General features: G+C 47.1%; 1 protein-coding gene across 1 annotated transcript in view; it reads left to right on the forward strand.

The window, feature by feature from the left end:
* Positions 1-20585, forward strand: part of LOC144123601 (uncharacterized) — a 142180-nt gene extending 121595 nt beyond the window's left edge. The window contains exons 12-13 of the mRNA XM_077656407.1: positions 15976-16116; positions 17484-20585. Of these exons, the coding sequence (XP_077512533.1) occupies positions 15976-16116; positions 17484-17581 (239 nt within the window). The 3' untranslated portion in view covers positions 17582-20585. The remainder of the gene's footprint in view (positions 1-15975; positions 16117-17483) is intronic.
* Positions 20586-23254: the final 2669 nt, after the last annotated feature.

Consider the following 23254-nt stretch of genomic DNA (forward strand, 5'->3'; position numbering starts at 1 on the left):
GACAGTATTGAGGTCAGTATCATTGTGTTTATCTGTAAATGCGTAATGTGTTTTGCCCTGTTGTACATTTGATGTTCTCCGTGTTTTCATCGGTTTTCCGGCGACGCCCGCGCATACTAATACAGTGGCATTGTGAATAAATCTATCAATTGTAAGTCAGCGCAGTGTCTCGTGTGTTATTCTCTTGTACTTGTACTGGGGCGCTGTTTTGCTTTGAAATGTTTAACCAACTTGGGCATCAGTTTGTGTTGACTTCAAGTGTGCTTCACCGTTTTGAGCTAATGTCCAGCGTGTCAGATAATTTTATTTCTGGGCCCATTTACATGGGTGAGGATTCGGGCGACGTAATTGAAATCACTTATTTTTTTACCACTTGCCATTGGGTGCATGAAAATTCTTCGCAGATCACCTATCAGATGACTGCTTTGTTCCTGAGGTCGGATAGTTAGTCTTTGATACTAAACCAGCTAGCACGGCAACATGCTTTACTAAGCTCACGCGAATCAGCGAAATCTGATCAGGTCACCGTCACCTCCCTAGCTCACTCTTCACTATTGCACTTGCCTTCTTCCCCTCTTCCTTAAACGTGGATGGTGAATTTCCCTCTCACCACTCTGCCACCTGCCAACCGTAGCACGTGGCCGCAACTTTTCACGGCTGGCAAGTGGCAATTGAATTCGATTAAATTACATACCGTTCATTAAGATGCGTTAAATTAATTCGCTATGTACTTAAGGCCTTACGGCAGATTCCACGGTAGGATGTAGGGCTATATGCCTAAACCAAAGCTATGACAGCTTTCGCTGTAAAACGGAGTTCCTAAATATGAGTTGTTTGCCTGTCAAAAGGGAGCATTGCATGCGCTGGCACAGCGAGATGGAGCAGACCCGCGAAGTGAAGTTACTGATCTGATGGAGCCACCGCTTTGTTGCAGAGAGTGGTTGCCATTTGGAGGGAGCAGCATCTTTGTTTTTAATTGTAGATTAATGAATCTATGTATATATAGTGAGAGCGCGTTAGAGTGTTCGAAGAAAAATAGCGAGCGTTTCGCTGCGTGCTTCATCATAAGGGGGGAAGGGGCAACGAAAGGCGAGCTTGCGGCCGCGAGGCCGGAGTGGGGAGTTGACTCAATTATAGCTATCTGCAAAGCCGGAGTAACTCGTGGCCACTGCCGCGAACCACAGGCGCTTCCGGCCGCCTCCACTGGTGAGGCGCCAGTGCACCAGGCCAGGCAGGAAAGCCAGATACGGGAGCGCAGTGGAGGGCAGGGCGACTACGAAGCTGCTGCGGAAGGAAGGAAGGAAGAGGCTGGGTACGGCACGAGGAAGAAGGGAGGGGGGAAAGGAGGAGAGGGAGTTTCCGGTTGGCTTGGCCTGCGCTCCGCGCCGTGCGATTCTCCTTTCCCCGTCCGCCGGCGTTGCTTCCAGTTCGATGGTTTTCGCCCCGCGGCCCCGAGGTGGGTTTCAGCTTCGATGGGTTTTGCCTCCCTAGCTTCAGATTGATGCGTCCTCGCCGTCACGTGACGGACGAGCTATCGGCGTGCTGCCTCCGCTCCCCCCCCCCCTTCTCTTCCTCCTTTTCCGGCGGAAGAAGCAGTCGCTGCCGACGGCGGGCCCCCGCTGTCTGGCACGCGCTCACTCCTCTTACAACAGAGCCACGCGCGAGGAGGCAAAGGTTTCTTGCCGCGTCGATTGGCGCCTTTTCAGATGACGCCAAGATTGAGCCGTGGTGGCGGCGGTTGCTTCTTCGAGTCACGGACCGCGCGAGATAGAGGAGCAGGACTCGCTCGTTGGAATCGGGGTCCGATGGGCTCGTGCCACTACCCCTTTATGCCCGGCTGTGTACTGCGTTTTGCTTACACAATGCGATCTGTTCGCCGATATTGCTTACAGATTTCCTTCCTGCACTGATTTGTCACGGAAGCAAGAGTCGGCGTTTCCTTAAATTGCCAATTTGGCGAGTGTTGGGGGTGAACGAGAATCCCTCTCCTTTGCCATGATCAATCCACGCAGTCGAAGAGCGTGCATCACTTGTTGTGGCACAAAGTGCTGCCATGATGCGTCTCACTTTGTTGCCTTTCTCTCTCTTGTGTGGGCTGAAACAACTTTACTCGGGGTTTAAACGCGCAGCGCTGTCCGCAAAAGCTTATTTAAACAGACAGGCTTGAACACTTCCAAGATGAATACTTGGAGGGCGTTATTGCTGGCACGGTGCATTGTACCAGCGCCTTTTGAGTGTGACACAAACACGTGGGGAATTAACGTTTTCTTGATTGTTGGGAGTGGAAGTAGAAAAGAATTAGACACGAATACGACAGATGGACCGGAAGTATAGTTTTGCTGTTTTTCGCTAGGTGAAGGTGCTAAGGAACTAGCACATAAGCAGGTTGGGGTGCATCACATGACAAAGGGGTGCGTAAGAGATCATCACATCGCAGTACCAAATAATTTGGCCTCGCTTGTTAACCAAGAATAAAGCCCTGGTACCTTTCACAGGGTTTCCATGCGCTGGAACCTAATCTCTTTCTGCGAATAACTCGAATGAACTTCTCTCTACAGTGTGCGTCAACACGCTAGTAATAAAAAAACGAAACTACAGGAAGAGCTTGTTCGAAGCTAAAGCCTGGGGACAAACGGCTTCAGCCGGTTGCGTTCGGTCGGTTGTACATGGCATGTTGCGTTTTTTTTTTTTTTAATCTGTACTCTCGTAAAAACGAGAAGACAAACCAGAAGTAGCAACTGTCTAAGGTTCAATATGACTTCTCCTGTGTATTTTTTATTGCTCGACAATTGAATGTGACGCGTTCAGCACATGGACAGGATGTCAGTATGCAAAAAATATGGACTGAATGTGGACTTCAGTCAGGCATATGTCATGAGTGATGATTGATTACTTTTTATTTATTTATTGCTGATTAATAGGATTTTGTGTGCCAAAACAACACAAAGCGCTAAGAATCAAACCGTAGTACAGAGATCCCGATCAATTTTGACCTACTTGAGCTGTTTACTGTACTATATGTTTATGGGCGTTCTTGCATTTCGCCTCCATCTAAATGCAGCTGCTCCGACCAAGATCTGACCCACGACCTCGAATTCAGCAGCTTAGTGCCAAAGTGGCTGTGCAAAACTGTCAAGAAGTAGATGACGGTTTTCAACCAGAATACTTTGTATCCTTAATGTCGCATAGTATGACTACGGCTGGCTATTAAAGCGACACTGAGGACGAACTGAAGTGTGCCTGTATTGATAAAGCACTGCGCTCTAATTACAAAGAGAGCGCTAATCCCGAAAACGGAGCTTTATATAAACTAGAAAAGACAAAAATATAACAAGATACAGGTGTAGCCATCACCGACCAGTTTCTCAGCAAAACTTCATGCATCGAGCACGTTGTTTAGCTATGCCGCCATTCACTTCAAGACAGCGGCCAACAGTCCTGCGCGATATAGATGTTACTACTTTGAATCTAGGGGCGGGAAAATATGTATACTCAATTTTCGGAGCGCTATATATGCATTTTGCTGCTGGGCAAATGTTAACATACCCAAGAAAAGCCAGGTAATCAATTCTTCATCAGAACAATGATTTGATGAAGTTATCCTGAGTGCCTCTTTAAACTTTGTTCAAATTTTGAAAATGCCATGAAAATCTCGAGAGACATGCAGCATTGTCGTCGCTTCCGGTGTCCAGCGGGAGCTTCTCCAGAGCTTTTCTCTGAGAGTGCAGCTTTCCATACACCACTACAGTCTGCGGGGAAGTTTCCTCTGAGAGTTTTACTGAGCCGCCTGTTTTTCCCGCACCGCTCTAAATCTGACAGCAAGGTTCGAACCTACTATCCGAGCTAATGTAGATGTGCGAGAATCTGTTCTTTGGGACAGTAAATCTTTACAAAAAGTGTCAAAATTAACAAATAATGTTGACCAAGAAAGGTTGCGTGCGTTTACGTACTTTCCTTGTCGTGGGGCAGACGATCAGTGATAACGATTTTGTTGGGTTGGAACGTAGTGAGTTGAAAATGATAAAGTTCACTGTGAATATAACAACGCGCAAATATAACAATCGTTTTATAACTGTTTACTCTCGTTCAGAAGTATGGAAGTTTTCAGAAAATAAAGAAATCTCAATTGAAGTGAGGAGGCAGCTTGGGCGAGTTGGTAAATCATATACACTGAAAAGGAGGGAACGAAATGACTTCCTCCTCCTCCGCCCTCCCCAGCCAAGAAAAATAATACCATGAAAAGAGCAGGAACACCCAGAATGCCCCATGCGTGCGTAATTTTCTTCCTGTGAAATCATTTTCTGCGCTCTTCGTCCGCTACGCGTCACATTAGTGAACTTTTAAGCAACGTAACGAAGTCGCGACCCTAGAGACGCTGGAAAGAAGAAAGCCACGCTATGCGAAGCCCTCGTGATGTCGAGATTGACGTCCACAATAAACTCAAGGGAGCACTTGAACCACTTGAAGTGAAGCGTTGCCATGCGGACAGGCAGCCGTGCCCGAAAGGTTTGTATAAATTTATAATGGCTAAGCCTTCCTGCGCTGCGCAGCCGTTTCGCAAACTGAAGCGCTCTTCATAAGTAAGATGACGTTAACTCGAAGATACGTGTCTTTGCGCAATCACGGCATCCTCGTTTTCAATTCAATAACCTTCGCGCACTCGTCTCTTGGCGAAGGCGCCCTATATCTGCCTGATGCCCCGCATCGCCATTCTCCGAGAGCGGAGCTGCCACAAAGGCGAAGCGCCCTTGACCCCGAGTGGTGCGCGACTCGGGGGCTCCATCACGACGCCGCTGCAGCGTCGCCAAACGAACCCCATCAAGGGTCGCCCGCGAGCACCGGCGCGCACGCCGTCTTGCGCAAGAGACGGCAGCTCTTCCCCCGGCCAAGTTCCTTCGGGCAGCAGTGCGGGACTTTTGCGAGAGATGCGTTCTCCTCTAAGCAAATCTTGTCTCTATAGGTATACGCTTCGGGCTCCCGTTCCCCCGACGACGTCGTTATAGCAGCAATCACTTCCACTCTGGCAGACACGTTGCGAGAAAAGTTGGCTCCGGCGGCCGTCTCTGAAAAGGGAGCCTCCACACTAAGTCGCTATCCGCTTTCATGCTCCACAGACGCTGAGAAACCGGGCCGCCACCGCGGCCAAAGGCGGAATCTGCAGGCCCGGAGGTTTTGGGACGCCCTCCCTCCCAGTCCCGAGCCGGCGGTGGCGTTTCGTTTGCGCAAGGCGTCTCAAGTTTGCCACCGGACGTCTTAGCGTTCCATTCAATGAAGACTTTCTCGGGACCGGGAGGGTAGTGGCGTTGCACCGCGCTGCTCCCTCTGTCGTCGAGGATTTAAGGCTCTGCTGAGCTCTATGGAGGAAAGTGAAGATGTCATTTCCTTTCATTCAGTCTATGTGCTCGGCATCAGAGGGAGGCCTGGCCAAGAGCAACGCAAGTTAAAGCCGTGGGAGGAAACGAATCGTGCGGACGACACTGCGTACATCAGCAGAGCACGCCCAGCGAGCAGCACAAAAGGGAAGGCGATGAGTCAAGTTATGAAACACAGCCGGGAAGAGGAAAGAGACAGCGAAGGAGGCGATGGGAGGGGAAGTTAGCAGGGTTATGTGGGCGTGAAAAACGAGTAGGAGGAGGAGCAGGAGAAGGCATCACGGTAGACAGACTGAGAGAGAGAGAGAGAGAGAGAACCAGGCGAAGACAAGCAAGAACGCACGCTCAGGTCGGGGTTGCCGCCTTCCGCGCTGGACACCGCGTGGGGTTCGATTATCTTCTCGTTGGCCCTTGGCCACTAATCGTGCTTCTGCTGGCACGGCGTCGGTCACTTGCGCCATCTGGTATCGATTGCGGGAAAGAGTGGAAGACCGAAATGCGCTCACACGTTAGGCAGCGGTGGAGGCGACGACAACTACTGATCTCGACGTGGAGCGGTGTTCTTCTTGGCAAGCATATAACCCCTCCTCCTTCCTGCATACCCTTCCCCATGCTCCCGCTTACCGCGCATCATAAAACAGAGGAGTGACGTCCTCGGACTAGGGTTGAAAGGGAGGAGGTGGTGGCAGCAGTGAACGCTACGTTTACGAAGCCAGCACAAAAAAAAAAAGTAGCCGCCCAGAAGAGGCAAAACAAGGCAGAAACCGTACGGTGCCAGTGTACGGCAGGGCAAAAGGTGGTCACCAGGAGGCGTTGCTGGAACGCGCTGCTGGCGGCGGCAAATGAAAAGGCTGTTGACGGCGGGATGACGTGACGAAAATAGCGCGAATAAGAGAGAAAAAAGAAGGAGGAGGTAGAAGCGCAAGCGGGATGGAGCAAGAAAAGGTAGAAGTGAAGGCCCGGTGGAGACGCCGGTCGCGGCCGAGGACGCCCAGCGTGAGGACAAGGAAAAATGAGCGCCGGAATGCGCCCTTCTCGAAGCAGCCGCGAGGAGCCGACCGCGTTCGGAAAGTGATAGCGGCTCTCCTCTCTCGTGACCTGTCAAGCTGTCCACGCTGTTTCATTTCTGGTCCGCGATAATTTCGCGCCGTCGCCCCGAGTGCGGCATGACGCTGACACGGTCCGTCTCTGACTCCCCCACCCCTCCCTCTTTGAGATCCCCGCCGCTTTCTCCGGGCGCACCGACGTTGCGACACTGCCCTCGAATCATTCGTCGTTTCGTCATTGCTTGATCACCTCGAGCGTATTCGAGAATGGGCATCGCGAAAAAAGGGGCGCGAAGGGGAAACAGCATTTCGGAGCTCATTAAACTCTTTGGCCTAAATCAGGCCAGTTCAGCTGTTTTGTTCGTCGGCTACGTAACGTGTGGTGTTGTTGCACAAGACAAGTGTAATGTGAGATAGCATGCCCTTCATATAAGGACTCCTTTTGAATGTTCGCGCCTGATTTGACTCAGGCGACTAAAATCTCTTCTTTCCGAAGCAAAAATTTCCGTACCTCTTCTTATCTTGCTAATGCTGTAGGGGTTGCGCAACATCTATAGGCTGGTGTTCTGAGCTTGAAGTGGATACTCGCATGCCAGGCGCCGGCTTCCGCATATACTGAGATAATGTATATCGTAGGACAGGCATCGGGCCAAAGGAAATTAAAATTGACACAAACAGTATAAGAAGCCAGAAAAAAATGTCATCAAAGCTTATGAAAATTCAAGACGACACAATTCCGAATAAGTATAGAGTAAACGAAAACAACGTTGTCACGTAGTACGTGTTTGGACCTATCGGGTGAACATCACCTGTCATTCGAGATTTCTGCTGAAAAGAGATTACGCTTTGAGTTTCGCTATGGTCAACACTGCAAATAATAATAGAAATAATCTCTTACGCTGTCCTCGGCATCAACAACTGTTGTATTTCTGTCATCGTACGGTTCTTTGAAAGTGCATTATGTCGTCGTTATTGTTTCTTATGGCTGCGAAGTACTCTGTTTACTGCGCAACACTCTGCACTGCAAAAAATTGGCGGTGGTTTAGCTCTGGTTAAACCTGTAGTGACGCGATAGCTACATCTGGCCGAGTGGAACTCGCTCAGTCGAATTGCAAAGTCAGTCTTTCGCCGCTTCGTTTCGCTGGGCGTTCCTTCTTCATCTTCGTCCTACTTGACACGGCTCATGCGCACAGCTGTGGCAGCTCGGTTTCGCCGGCGCGCCACGCCGCCGGAAGCAGCAACTGCTCCGCACCACGTGGCTGCTCACGTGACCAACCACGTGACGAAACACGTGATCAGCCACGGCGCCACGCCGCCGGCATCTGCTACGCACCACGCGACCAACCACGTAACAGCGTGGCGGCGCAGCCACGCGGTGGCTACCGGGTGGCGGCGCCGCCACGCTGAAGGCTCGAAATGCTACCATAATGTAGCTATCGCTACAACGAAAAAAACGCGATGCACTAATAGCTGTCAGTGCGAGTAGAACCCATTTCTCTACCTCGTCAAAGGTTTTATATCAATCCTCCTTGGAAAGATAGAGTAGCGGTAAGGTGGAAATTAAATCCCAGCATTTACTGCTAGTCTTTGCATAATATGGACGGGAGCTGGGGGGGGGGGGGGGCGACAACATGTTGCGATTGTAAAATTACAGGCCTACCCTTCTATCCTTGAAAAAGATATTTATTTGGCGCCTGTTCTAATTCAATGTTTCTAAATTTAACTCTCCCCCTGGTTGAAACATGAAGTTACACTAATCGAGTGTTTGTTACGGTGTTGCACAAAAGCTCCTTTCGGAGATAAAGTTTTGCAGAAAACGTTATGAGAATTTCAAGTCGCGTTTGTCTATTTTTTCCTTCGTTTCGGTAGGCTTTGGGACACGTCAGTACACTTCACTTGTGGTCACAGTGATGTAAACAACACGAAGGAAGGAATAAAACAAGCATGGCCGTATTTTTCACACAAATTATCTCTTCACGATTTCTCAATTTCTCGCCTAAGTTTCATCAAACCATGCAAAGATGAATCATCACTTTTGTAACCGTTTATCTAGTAAGTACAGTTTTCATAAGGGGCTCAACATTCATTACTATTACTCAACATTCTGAAAGACAGGACAGGAGGGGCGCTGTGTCTTTCTGTGTATTCGTCTATATATGTAGCGCTGTTTAATTTCAAGAAAAGAAAAAGCATCACCAACTAGCCCCGCAACGTGTTTCATTAAGCGAATTGATTGATATCGTATGTGAGTTATAAAATTGTGTTTGGAGAGCTTTTACGGAAATTTCGGAAACATTATGCGACTCAGGCTTCCACTGAAAGAGTGTTTAGAAATGTTTTCTGACCATACATGGCTTAATCTTCCCTCAGGCTGTCTCAGATGGAAACTAGGTGCACATTCTGACGAATATTCACGGTATTTCTGCGCTGTCTTCCAGAGGGGTGAATACATCGAGGTATATACAAATATATATGGGGATATCTCATTTGCCTGACCACTGTTTGGTTGCTCTGAAAATTTACCCCCGTGACCAGTGCCAGAGCTGTAACTCGCACAGTCTTTTCACAGCAGCATGCTGCAAAAACAAAGACAAAAAAACTTTTACATTCCATTTGTATGCAGGATGCTCATTTGAAACATCTGGCATACATCGCGAATATACCGGTATATGGGTCGGAGCCGGCGTTTCGCCATGGCGATTGAATGGGGGTATTAGGGCCATGGGCGAGCGTCGATGGTGTGTTACATACAGGCAGTGGTGGAAGGCACGGAATGCACGCGTGTGTACCTCTCGCGCCTGTTCGTTTGAGATTCTATGCTATGTTCCTAAATTTACGCTTTAATTTTTTTTAATTTTTTAATGCGAAGTTACCTAGATGCGACATTGGAAATTATAGACTTCGCACACATTAATCAGTTTATATTCGCGGAAAATTTTTTGGTTGTGAACTATTCATCGATTTATATTCTGATAACGTGGTATAGTAGGCGCCACCTTTTTCCTGTTCGATCATGCATTACCGCTACTTGTACTTAAGCTGCACCAGATATGTACGTGACTTACAATTTGTCTTTGTCATGTGTGGTAAAAAAATGGCAGGGTTTTAATGTAGCTAAACCGAATGGACGTGGGAAAGCTTGTGTTTAGCCTGGATGGCTCATGGTTTAGCTTTGCTGGGTCGTCGGCACGCTTGGCGACGATGTTAGCCTTAGGTTAAGCTCTGATGTAGGTTAAGCTGTTCTGATCTGTTCGCGCCACTGATGGAAGCTGAAGCTGATCTGTTCGGGCAGCCGCAGGTTCGAAACTCAGTCGCGGCAAGATTTATTTTATTTCTGCATGTATTGTTGGTATTCTAGGTTTCGCCAAAGTCACCTTCAAGGTCGCGCTGCACAGAAAGTCGGTGAGCCGGTTAGACCTTGTGAAGTAGTATTTTTGCAGTATTGCTATGATAGCATTTCGTAGCAGTGAACGCTCGTCATTCTCCTCTTGTCTTAGAAGACAAACGCTACGAAATGGATGAAATGCTGATCCCGTGCTCACATTTAAGCTGGTTCAGAGCGCAGAGGCTCTTTTCACAAATATATTTTCGCGGGCGTTTACAAGTGATTCGAACGGTTCCCGTAACCACTGGAAAATGGTTTCACCCCAAAATACCGCCTAGGCGAAGAGGCTGCCCTGTGCGCAGAGATACATTAAAATGCTGCACTGCAATGGCGGTCCAGTGGCTTTAAAAATCATCCCGTATGCGCGAGCTATGAGGTCTGATCCCCGGCACCGCCGAATACGCATAGATTTTACCCTGAGTACAAGCTTTCTCCAGGCGTGATGCTTGGCTTCCAAGGAGAAAAGGTACTAGAACCCAGTGCATGCAAATAAAACACGTGCTAGCGGTGGCACTGTATGGCCATGCTGACCTTTTGCCATTCAAATCAAAACATCATCATGATCCCGAGACGAAATTCAGCTGTGGTTTAACTAGTGCTGAAACTGTTTAGAGAACTTACGCTGTATCGGGCAAGTAGACGCGGCTTGGCGTCTGTAATGTTGAGTGCGTTCCGCACATTAGATAGGCAGCGCGTCCATACTGCAACCCCGGCAAGTGGCAGTTAAGTAAATGATTCATCGCGAGAGGTTGGTAACCCAATGAACACTGCGCCCTATTCTACCGCCCTCTACCGGTGAATCAAAAGGCCAAAGGTAATGGTGAAAGGTCAAAAGCCAAGTGGTGCGACACGATGGTGGACCACACATGGTAAGGCATATAAACTCACTTCACCTCTGGCTCACTTGAAGGTCAACCAGCAACGCACGGCAAAATCGCCTTTACCTGACGTAGTGAAGCTTTTGCTTCAATAATTTGCTCGCCGCTTGTTTGTGGGTAGTTTTCAAGGTGTTTGTAGTTGTGCAACAGTCGTGCATAAGCCTGACAACCTTGCCCTTCATCTGTGTCCTGTGGGGTCCAAGAGACGCTCCTGTAAGCGACACAGAATGGGATCACTGCCTTGCTACGAAACATAGAGATCTGGTATTGAAGTTTAGGCCTGCGCTTCTCCTGTCGTCTTCTTGTCCTGTGCCACACGCCGAATGCAACGTCTGCGTGAAGGCGTCGGTACAGCCGACGCCATAACAGGGGTTCATTGGCCAGCACAGTCGTCTGGGGTAACCTGCGGTAGTAATAAAGGCATTTTACAGCCGGTGCTTTCAGGGAAGTCTTATTGGAATTTACGAGAGTTGTCCCGTCCCAGGCAGAACAATAGAGCGGACGGCATTCTTGCTGGCGACCAACACAGTAGCGCAAGCTCCGTTTTAAGACTCTGTTTTCTTTTTTATTTTTAACTTTCATTGCTATGTGCGCGTCTCTTGTTTCCATATTATTTACAAGAAAGTAACCAGCAAGGTTTATCTCAATGAACAATAAATATTTTCTTTTCGGTTCTTGGATTGAAGTAGAAAATAAACAGATAAGGTTAGAGACAAAGAAGTAATGGTTACTTCAACGAAGAATGTGGCCATTCTGTACACTATACCTTTGCCCTTCAATGTTTTTGGCAACACGTGCTTCGCAGCGCTTTATCGTAGCTCTCTCTGCTCGGTTGAATAGTAACGCAGCGCTCTTCATTTCAGTTATGTAGATTTTTTTTCGGCAGTTTTTAAAACCTTATCTCTTTCTGACGCATTATTGCGGCGATCAAAATAGTTTTTTCATTGACGCTAGCCATTATCACAGAAGTTTTGAGGTATTTTCACATACATTGGTTGGATCAAAAACGCCATTCTATTTGCTGACGAATACTGCTCTTGTCCTGCGAGTGCACGAGTAGTTTTTCTTGGTTCATGTGTCAAGTTTGGGAACAAAAATAATCTGAATGGACACTTTAGCTCCGCCTAAAGGGTATGACCAGATAGAGTAATGTGTTTATTCCCGTATACACAGGAGGTCATTATCTACTTTACGTTCATTCATAGATATCTGAAAGCCCTCACACCCCTCCTGGCACAGTGGTGCAGCGGTTAAGCGATGCGCCACCTGCCTCCTACGTTGCTCTCTGGGGACCTCGTTCCAGCCCCATGCTCGTGATTTTTCGCTCACAACATGAACAACGCCGGCACCAGATTTTGTGGTAAACGAGGTCTTTAACGCTATTGCGTTAATACATGAAGTCGCAACCGGTACAAAAGTATGGAGTTTGCATGTCTGAGGGATTGAGTTTTGCGTGGTAAATGAACCGGTCCAAAAATGTCTTGGACCGAAGTCAGTACACTTATCGTGCAAAGAGCAGTTCTGACCAAGAAGATCCTGCCACTGAGTCAACTTAGCTGTGTCGCTTATAGGTGTGAAAAGTACCCCAAAAATCACATAGTAAAGGAATAGATGTTGTTGCCCGGCAACACATAGGTGCTTTAGTGTTAAAAGGCGAGACTAAACAAGCGACTGGTGTGAATCGCACAAATGCGTGCGACGTATTATCATACCCATGCGCAACGTGTTTACGTACGCTTGTTCACCTCGTGTAGGTGGTTCCGAGTTTGAAAAACTTTCAGATGAACTGAAGACATTGGGCGAACAAATCACTGAAGTTTACAAGCATCCATTAAAAAATCAAAATAGAGTCCCCACCCCTTCCTTATCCTCCACTCTCAGTTGTCATTTTTGTGTTTTTTTTAATTTTGTGTGTGTGTGTGTGTTAAAGAAGGATAGAGAGCACACCTCCAGACATTTTTTTGTCAGCAGAAAAGTTCGTGATGAAGATAAATCGTCGTGAAATGGCAAAGAAATTGAAACTTACAAAGAAGTGCGGACCGCATGACGCATGTTTGGCTGCGTACTCAAGACCCCCTTCACCCGTCGTAACGAAAACGGTGCTGTATGAGGTGACTTTTCCTCGCGAGGACTGACTTGCCGGCTCTGATATTGAGAATAAAGCTCTGCAACAGACCGGCTGACGCTTGCGTAAGCCTGCAGATGTGTGCTGTCTCCGTCTACATATTCCAATAACAATTAAATTTTGTTTTAAAATTTTTTTTGCCCTAATGTCTTCCTCTGAATCGAAAGAGGTGAACGCAAAGAGCTTAGCCTTTTTTAAAGTATGCATGAAAGCTATTGTTGTTCTCCTGGACTACTAAGAAAAAATGAATAACCCTGGCAAGCGTTCGTGCACGCCACATTATTGGAATAAATTTAATAAAGCAGAAACCAAGAATAAAATAAAACTCCGAGAATAAAAGATAAATGTTCATCTCGCTGACAAAAAAGAATACATGCATTTGCTTCTTCGGCAACCATTCCGCCGGAATATTTTTAGCGTGTTCTATTTCACTGCCACCGTGCAAACACCTGGATGCGCCAAAAACCCGGACTCACAGCATTTCAACACAATAATAAACAAAGAACACAAGACGGGACATCTCTCTGGTGAAAAACACGCAACTACGGGGGTACTAGATGAAAATTTATGTCAGATCCAGCAATGTTTGACGTGAAGCTCTTCCACGTTGTTGCCTGTTAACGTTACGTAACCACGCCGCGAGCAAGATTTGTAACCTGGCAAGAAAGTAGAAAGCGGTAAGCGCGGCGGCACACGGCGCCAATCGATGAGGGAACACAGAGCGTCTGATGTAAAATATATTTTTCTCGTCGTATTTTTACTGTCTCTGAGCAGTGGAGCATTTTTAATGATACACGATTATTTGGATAAATTGCACGCACTGCGCGTTTCCGCGTTCTATAGCTCGTAGATACGTCACCCTGTGTATTCTTCTACCCTCGTCGGCGACGTCCCTACATCTGAAAGAGGACCTGAAAAATCAATCTCTGTTCCCTATATGCGACCTCCAAGAACCACACTACGAAATGGAGAAGAGAGAGATGTCTTGTAAATTAAAGATAACCCGCAAATAGCAAAGACAGTGTCTGGCCAGCCCAACGGGCACAAAAGCCATGATCAGAAAGCAAAGAAGCGGCGGAAGATGAGACGAATAACAAGAATCAGAAAGCGGTAAAAATGAGCCGTGAGGCTGACAGAAGCAGGTAGCGTAAGAGACAAAAGCGCGCTAACAAACCGAAGCGGCGAGAAAAAGTTCCCTCGGTTCTCCTCCATAGCTTCGACCCAGTATCATGGTCGACACCCGTGGTGTCAGAAAGAGGACCTCCATTGAAACAACCCCGGGTCGGCAATGCTTTGCTTCCTTTTCTGCCCACCCTTATGCTCCCACGTCGCGTCCAACTTGCGTCTTTCTCTTCTCTTCTGCCTGTCCTGCCAGTGGCTTTCTGGCCGCTCCAGGGCGCGGTATCTCCCCCGGCCTGTAGTGTCCTGTTCCGCGCGCTCTTCGGCCTGCAACCTAAGAAGGCTCGTCCCTCTTCGGGAGTCGCCCTTCTCCGTTTCTTTGCTGTCTCTTCGAGCCGCACCTCTATATCCGCTGCTGCTCGTGAACGAATGCCTGCTTTGGACTGGTGTGGGACCCTTTTGTGGCTCGCGCTCCCTGGTGGCGCCAGTCCAGAGAAACACATTGATTGCGCCAAAGCCGCTTCCTTCTGAGCGCCGCATCCTCCATGAAGCTCCCCCGCGGATCCCCAAAAAGAGATGTAAATAAAAGCGAGCATAAACAGCCTGCCACCTCCTGCCCTCTGTAAGCCCACCCTCCGGAGAGCGAGACGCGTGAAGCGTCGCCCGCCGCCACCATCCGAGGTGACGTCAGTGGAAGGCGATCCGAGAGGACCTTTTGATTCCCGGGGTTTTGTCGGCGGCAAGTGGCATTGAAGGCTCATGAGCGTCTCGACTGCGCGCTGAATTGCAGCGGACGCGAGAACCGCCTCCCCGCCGCGCTCCCCGAGCCGCGAAGTGGGGAGGAAGCGGCCTCTTTCCTATCCGTTCCTCTTCTCCATGCAGCACCTCGACGCTCTTGCTTCGGGATGAATGCAGCCATGACGAGGCCAGCTGGGGGGGAATCAACAGACAAAAAAGGAGGCGGAGGCAGGAGGGGGTGGCTGGGATAAGAGGGGAGTGTGAGGGTAGATGAAATGAACAGGACACGTGCATCGGTCAGCGTGTAAAATCGCAGCTCGTTTCCTCTGCCAGAGCCCCGTTTCGGCACGTCCTCATTTTTGAAAAGAAAGCCATGCGCATAAAAGAGACGCTGGGCATCGAATTGAACCGATAGCCGCTTGTGAGAGGAGCATTTTGCTGTCACTTCGCGAGGCAGGCTTAGCGCGTCGTGGACAGAGCTTGCTTGCATTCTGCATGCTTTGTCTAACATGGAACATTGTATAATTATGTGAAGTGCTTTCAAGATTGCTTCTAATCAACGACTCAGTAGTCAGCTACCGTGCTATAATATAAGAAACTTCAAAATGCCACAAAATTTTTGATATCTTGAGCACCTAGATTCTGATCTCTTCATTACCGTACTCTGGTTGGTAGCCTTTTAACTTAGACAGTTTTTTCTGCAAATGTTAATGCAATGCCCCCTGCAACACGGTATGCGCTAAGCTATTTTCCGCCTCTTCCGAACGCTGGAACCATTTCTTCGTTAACTACAAAATACGTGGTGAACTATCCTAAGTTATGGTAATGCATGAAAGTTAAAGTTACAGTTCCATAAATACAAGCATTTCAGCATAAACTACCCAAGAAATGTTTCTTATAGAGTGCTAGAAATTATCGGGCATGTGCGCAAAGACTGTTGCAATCCGTAAACAAATTTTAAAAAACACCGCTGCCGCTGTAAAAGTTGCCATGAGACCTGACTTCATACGGTACACAGTTTAAGACCGCACAAGGTACAGATGCCATCGGGGTAGCGGCAGCATGCGACATCACACTGTGAGCAAAGTACAGTACAAAGTACATACTCGCAATAGTAGAAATATACATCAGCTAAACAAATTAACTATAAAAAACAAGGGTTAATCACAAGGAGAAAAATGGCGCTTTTAAAGGTAATTGTTTTTAAGAGATGTTAGCGCGCATGAAAGCCGCTCACGTCGTGTATTTGATCTACCATGTCTAAATATCTTATCTTTTTGTGTTCTTCGTATCATTTCTTTTTCACCCACAGGTGGGTCCGACTGGACTCATCGGAAGCCAGCAAGCAACACTGTGACGGGCGTCAAAAGCCCCGACAAAACACAGGGCCGCTGGGCCGTTCAACACTTCCAAGATGGCATTCACAATAAGGAGTCTTCCAGAGGACAAAAGGGTAACCTTACGCTTGATGCCTTTCCTTTACCCTCTCTTAATATATATTTACAAAGAGCGGAAAATATCCGCTTCTTGCTTTTAATGCTAAGACTTGTGAGAGTCTGAAGCAGCGTACGCTACATTTGCTTTACCAATGCTTGGACGTGCATTTGAATACTTTATATAATTATTTTCATTTAACAACGACAATAACGTAAATATATTTATTTATACTTTTATTTTGGATTCTCCCGGTGCTGTTTTCAATGACAACCACGGACGTGATCAGGAGGTACAATTCACAAAAGGAGAAAAATAACTGCGAATACCAACATACAAACTGACAGGCATGCTTGCTTTCCAAGAAAAAAGAATCGTAGGAAAAGAGAGACAACAAAGAAATCTAATTGAAAAATAGGAGCAATTGAGAATCTGACCACAGCGCCAATGGAGAAACGCCAAAAAAAAAAAAAATCATGCTTTGTAAAGTCGGCTTTTTTGTTGTTCGAAGCTTATTGTAGGGAAACAAGCTTTACAGTCAGGAAATAGTGGAGAACACTGCTTAGTTTAAACATATTGACTGCCTATATTTACAGGATATTTACAACAAATAAAATTACGCATTGTGTTTTATAGTGAAAGCTGCATGGCTGTGATTCTGAGAGATCATGCTATCGTCGCAGACGATGGCGTCTCGCCCGCACAGGCCGCGCACTCGCACCCCTACGCGCCTATAGCACAACCGCGCAGCCGCATCAAGAAATCGCGAGGCCAGTTAAGGCCACAACGGCCACTTATGCGCCCCAATACCCAACACTCAGACCAACTGTACATCCCTAACCTTTAACCGCCACATCTGCTGACTGCTTGCTGTTCCCGGCTACTCTAACGCTGTTAACGCCGCACTCCCACACCTTCCGTGTATGGAAGAATTATTTATTCATGAGTGACCGTGCTTGACACTGCGCAGAGCACGACAGCGCCTAAAGCCCTACACCCTCGCACCCATCCAACACCGCATGGTTGAACATCCGGCGCATTTCTTTGTATTTTAAGATCCCTTAACCTTAAATACGCTAGTGCCTTTAAATGGGCTAAATTTCTATGGGTGATTCCAACACTCGTCTCACGCATTATGCAGTAACTCTTTGCAGTAACCCTGGGTACTCATAGAAGAAAAAAATGAAACCAGATTTTTTTAACGAAGGTGTTCTTCGGTCAAAGGAAACTGCAATGTAAACACCACGAACATTCTTGATGGCGCAGTTTGTCATGTACCTAAGTCAAACAACTCAGAGCTCGTACGTAATCATGACATTATGTTCTTTTTTTCGTGGCAGTGTAGGTGATATTTATGCCTCTGCTTCATTCCCTCGTTCTTTACAGGTGGGCGGCCTAAAGGTACTGCAAGCACTATACGATCAACCTGGATGGTGATCTTGGTTGAGCTGGTTCTTTTGCATATGCGTTGCTCCCAAGGCTGAGCCGGCAAATTCCCTGGACTCTCACCGCGTCTGCAGGTGTCAAAACTCAGGAAATGTGACGCATCAAGATGTTCTTGCCAAAGATGCAGTGGTGCCATGCGATGCTCTTGCAGCTTGCGTGTATCTGTGTGCGCCTGAGAAAAGACGACGATCTGTTCGCAGGGGACCCGAAGGGAAGATCACATCTTGTCTTCGACGTGCGGTCGCTCCTACATGTTGGTTAATTACTCGAACGAGCGATGCTGAACGTTGCTTACGCGGCCGTGCACAGGAAACGACGTTTCGTGTTTGAAAACTGTTCAAATTATAAATTATTCCTTCTTGCTTTTTTCCTCGGATTTCAGAGAGCTTCAACGATTATCGTTTGAATTGCTATCACACATCAGCTTTCATTTGCTTCCTCGGTAAATAAATTAAGGTGTGACCAGTATCGCGAAGTTCCTTTGAGCAGTGAATAAGACGACAACCAACGAAAGGGCGTTCCCAATTGGTGAAACGAGCGTTTGGCTTGAACGTTCGCTCTTTAATTCTGATGTAGCATAGCAGACTTTAGGGGAGGGCGAAAGGTTTGCTGTATGCGGAAGCAGTGGAAACAAAGAATACCTTTGTCTTACAAACGAACCGCGCGACAAAAGAACATACGACGAAACGTACACGGTGAATACTTGCGTACTTCGCCGAGCACGCTGCCTTCTTTGTTGTTTTTCCATTCGCTTAGTTCACTTTCTGTTAGGTTGCGCCTGCTACCCCATGAACGAGTACGGCTTGTTAAGCTTGTGTCAAGGCGAGGAAAAGCGACACCACGCCTCACGTTATTTCCACTTTTCATTAGTCTGTGATGAGCATGCGGAACTACGAAATTAGTAGACGGTGTTTACGAGAGCACACACGCGCACACAAAAAGGAACATTGTTCTGAGGACATTGATTAGTCAAAATTGTTGGGTCACCTTTGGAAGACAGCTTGCGATTTGAAGTGTTGCTTCATGTCTAAAAAATTTCGCCTCCGACTTCAAGATCGTGGACTTGATCCTCACTAGTCAGACTCGCATTCAGATGCTACAATTACGACAACTCTTTTCAAACAGAATTTAGCTGCATGTTCAGAGTACTAACATTTTTGAAACGGATCATCCGCCCTGTTTACGACGCTCTGTGTTGGTCAGATGTTTTAGGGAAAATCCCTCAAGGTGGAGTAGATTTGTAATAAGGGAGCAATTACTCATTGGCAAGCACCTTAGTGCCGCCATACTGCTAAAAAAGAAAGCTGTACAACTTTTTCAAAAACGTCGTAGCTAAAGAAAAATTCGTCCTATCCTAGTCCGGGGTTTGAACCCGGGACCACCGCTTCACCGGAGCAGTCGCTCTATCTGCTGAGCTAACCGGGACGGCAAGGTTATGGTAGGGCGAGAGCGAATTGATCTATAATTCGAAGTGGGAACGGTGCTGGTAAAATGTTTAGGGGAATACCCCAAGGTGCAGTAGATGTCTAATGGTGGAGCAGTTACTCATAGGCAGTGCTAAGGTGGATGCCAATGGGTAATTACTAATCTTCTCCACCTTAGGAAGTTCCCCTCCAAAAAATTTGACCACCTCTGTTTTTCATTGGGTTATTTATCATTTCGCTCTCGCCGTATAGTAAGCTTGCCGTCCCGGTTAGCTCAGTTGGTAGAGCGACTGTCCCGGTGAAGCGGTGGTCTCGGGTTCAAACCCCAGAACAAGAAAAATTGTTCTTTACCTAAAAAGTTTCTAGGAAAGTTCTATAGCTTTTCTTTGTAGCTGTATGGCTGCGGTTGGGTGGATGCCATCAAGTTTTTACTCTCTTATGATACTCTGTGCTACTGAGGCACTTTTTTATGTTTCAAAATCGCAACAGCCAGAAAAAGATTGCATAAAATTATTTCATAGTGGCCGCATGTGAAATACCGTACTTAAAAATATCGGAACCTAGACAAGCACAAATCACAACGCATCTCGTAATGGTCACTTTTAATTCGTAGCTTCAGGTAACTTCCGAGAATGTACTGATCGATCATCTTCTATTGCATCAGCGGGATGAGAACGTGAGGCATAAGTGAGGTGCGCGTATTACTTACGCGATTGTTAATTTTACCTGTTTGAGAACCCGATATCATTTTCAGCAGCAATTAACCTATCGTTCTTTACGCTGAAAGAAGTGCTTAAAACTTCTTTAAACTTTTGTTCGGAGACCGCCACAAGTTTTTTTTCTCGCCTCACAGCTCAGTCAGAGATGTGGAAGTATCAATTGTTTGTTCTTGTGGCAGTTTTTTTACACTAACCTTAAGAGAAAAATGAGCTGCCTGAAAAGCTTTCACTACCGTTAGATATGAATTAGAAACGAAGTGAAAAGGGGAACTTGTCTACTGCTGGCAGATACGATCACCAGGAGTCGTATACCTTCATTTCTAATCTTAGGATACTTCTGATGTTATGTGCAACCACAAGCAAGATGTTTTTAAGAACCTCTCGCCATTTTAACAAAAAAATAGTAGATGACACAATTTTTTATTTTCTTCTTTTATTTTAAAATTTTGTTAACGGCGCTGCAGATAAACAGTTGAAATACGAGTTTAAAACTGACGGCGGTAGGAGTCCATTGCTTATGATGCATTCATGTTTACTCTGACTAAGCGGGTCAGCAGTTGTTAGATCGTAGCGTCTGTTTCAGAGAAAAACACGTATAAACGTGTGTTCCAAACTTGTTTGCATCCGCTGCGTCTGTGTCGCGAAAAGCAACAACACAATGTGATGATGGCTATAGAATACATGTTATATAGAACTGTTCGATACCAACGTAGCTCTCTGCTAATGAGTTATCAAACGGGCCTCATCCTACATGGTACGGTTGACGTGCAGTTTATTTTGATGTTTTGTCTTTTTGGAGCCCCGAACTCACGGAAATAACATGCGATATCCATTCTGTGTATAAACCGAAATTACTCGGAACTGAAAGCCTTCATTGAATAAAAACAGTTTATTTGTTTATTTGCATATCTTTCGTCCGCTAACCGGGCCACAGTACAACTATCCTGTGAAAAAAATGGTGTGAAGAAAACCTCACGAGACATTATAACATCGCCGATTTATTGATCTTGTTACAGAATCATAGCGGGGCGAGGTAATGATGTTCATGAATACAGCAGACTTCGTCAACATGCATGATGATGTCAAACTGGTGACATCCATTGTGTGACTCTGTACTTTTCAGTATTTTCATTCCTACCAGGCACATGATAACTAGTCGCCTGTTATGCTCACAAAGACGACACTGATGTGCCCAAAAAACAAAATAAAGACATGAAATAAACAAATTAGTTGACGAATCACAACGCGAACAACGTGCCGCGTGCATGAAGTAGGCACTTTTTCAATAGTTCTCGGGGCCTGAGCTTATGGAAATCCTTTAGCCCGAAAAAAACCACGATATCTAGACTATTTAGGAACGCAACTAGGACAATAAGACTGTTGGAATAATGCAATGCGGAAACTGCGATAATAACGAGCAGTTTCATTCTTATGTGCATTAATGCCTTAGCTATTTATTCCTCACAAAATTTAACAAACCCGCAAACCCAAACCGAAAACTTTTTTTTCTTTCTTTTCCTGGAGGAAATAGGTAAGCTTAGCTCTTCCGCCATTGTTTGAATTTCTGCCGCAAGGGTTTAGGTGAGCGCTGCATGGCGCTAAAGAACGGCCAAAAAGAACAGAGCGTTTCGCGCGCGTGTACGCACACACATTTTTGCGAGACTCGGGGAAATAAAAAAACGAAAAGACCACGAACCTGGCGCGAGCTGGCCAGCACCGTGCCCGTAATAAATATTTATGGGCCGCCGCAGAAGGAACAGTCAAAAACTGTTTTCCCTGACCGGGCGGCGAAATTGTTCCTTTGAAACGAATTCCACAAAGTGGTTGGACGGAGCGTAAGAAGGGAGTCGGAACGCGGAGGGGGGTGCGGCGGCCGCGGTGTGCTCCGCTCCCACGGTCCGTTATTCGCGCACGGCGTTCGCCCCGTGTCCGACACAAAGGAGAAGCGAGAACGTCCGTTGCAGAGGGTGAGGGTGCCGGTAAAGCAGCCCGAGAAAAAGAGAGGGCGAAGGAAGGAGAGGAACAGAGAGGAAAAGGGGAGAGTATGCGGTGGGATTCTGGAAAGGCGCTCGCAATTTAAATTAACGACGCCTTCTGGAGATTTGAACGCCTTCCGAAGAGCAGCGCGACAGAGCAAGTTCAACGCCAGGAACAAAAGGAAGAACTAAACAACACGGAAAGTGAGCGTAGAAGTTACCGACAAGTAAAAGGAGAAACAGTCGGTGAGACGGAATGAGCAAGAGAGAGAACAAAGCGCAGCACCTACGCCTGCCGTCCTCCTCCTCCTCCTCGTCCCGGGACCGACACTCGCTTCGTTCGCAATATCCCCAAGACGTTCGAATCCTGAAAATAATTAACGTCGCGCGATTAATTAGCGTCCATTAGCGATATTGCTCACCCCGCATTCAAGGCTGCCGCTTGCCCGCCCCGCGAGCTTCCTGCTTGTTCAAGGAACGGATATGGGCGGCGGCTCGCGCAACTGTTACCCGTCTTCCACCGCCGGCATGCGAAAGCTGGCTGTGTTGTGCTGTCTTCCCCGCCGCCCCGCGACCTCCTCTCTGCCGCTTTTGTTCGCGGCCCGCGCACTCGGGGAAACACGCGGCATCCGAGTAATTGAGCGCCGGAGCTTCGGCGCCGTTTATTGACTGATTCCGCGAGCAGCAGTCGCTCGATGTCGAGGCGTGGGAAAGGCAAAAGCGGGAATGGGCATCAGTGAAAAACGGTTTTCTTGTCCACTTGCGCCGTCAGAAGCACGTTTCAAACTATTTTATTCTTTGGAACACTCTATACTACAAGAGTACGAGAAGTAGTTTGCGTTCTTGAGCTGAGCGCTGCGTGTTGGCTCCGAGCCATCCGTGTGTAATTGAAGTTGTCCACATGCTGCTTATCTTTTGCCTTGTCGCGCTAGTTTGACGACTGCGAGCCTTGCACCAAATGGCACCGTCTCCTAACCACAGCATATGCAATGTGATGACAGTTTGGTACCCCTACTTCATAAAAGAAAGAGAACTAAAGAAAGAAAGAGAAAAAAAGAAATAAAGAAAGAAAGAAGGAAAAGAAGAAAGAACAAGAAACGAAAGAGAGAAAGAAAGAAAGTAAGAAAGAAAAGAAGAAAGAAAGAAATAAAGAAACGAAGAGCAAATCGTGTCGTGTAGAGTCGCTGCGGCAGGACTAAGAAGACGATATACCACTGTCTTGTGCTGTTATGGCAGCGAACCTGTGCAATCTGTCATAACGGGCACGCACACTTGCTTTTCACAAAACAACGGTTCTTTTAACTGCTCTCAGGATCTTCTGTTTTTCTTAGGAGCACGAGCATTCTCTGCTCGTAAGCGCAGGATATTTGGTCCGCACCGCGCACCGCGAAGAAACCGTCAAATTTTAAACGGGCAACAGCATTCCCAGGCTCGTTTCATATTCTTCGCAAGACAGTAATGTTTCCACAAAAGTTTCTCCCATTCTATGAATCAGACCAAGTGTTCAGCCAAGCAGGGAGTTGTGCTATTCCAGGAAACCTGCTCCACCCAATGAAAGAAATCCGCCCAGCGTTGATTGATGCAGAGCGCAG

Source organism: Amblyomma americanum, chromosome 3 (genome assembly GCF_052857255.1).
Source record: "Amblyomma americanum isolate KBUSLIRL-KWMA chromosome 3, ASM5285725v1, whole genome shotgun sequence".
NCBI lineage: Eukaryota > Metazoa > Arthropoda > Arachnida > Ixodida > Ixodidae > Amblyomma > Amblyomma americanum.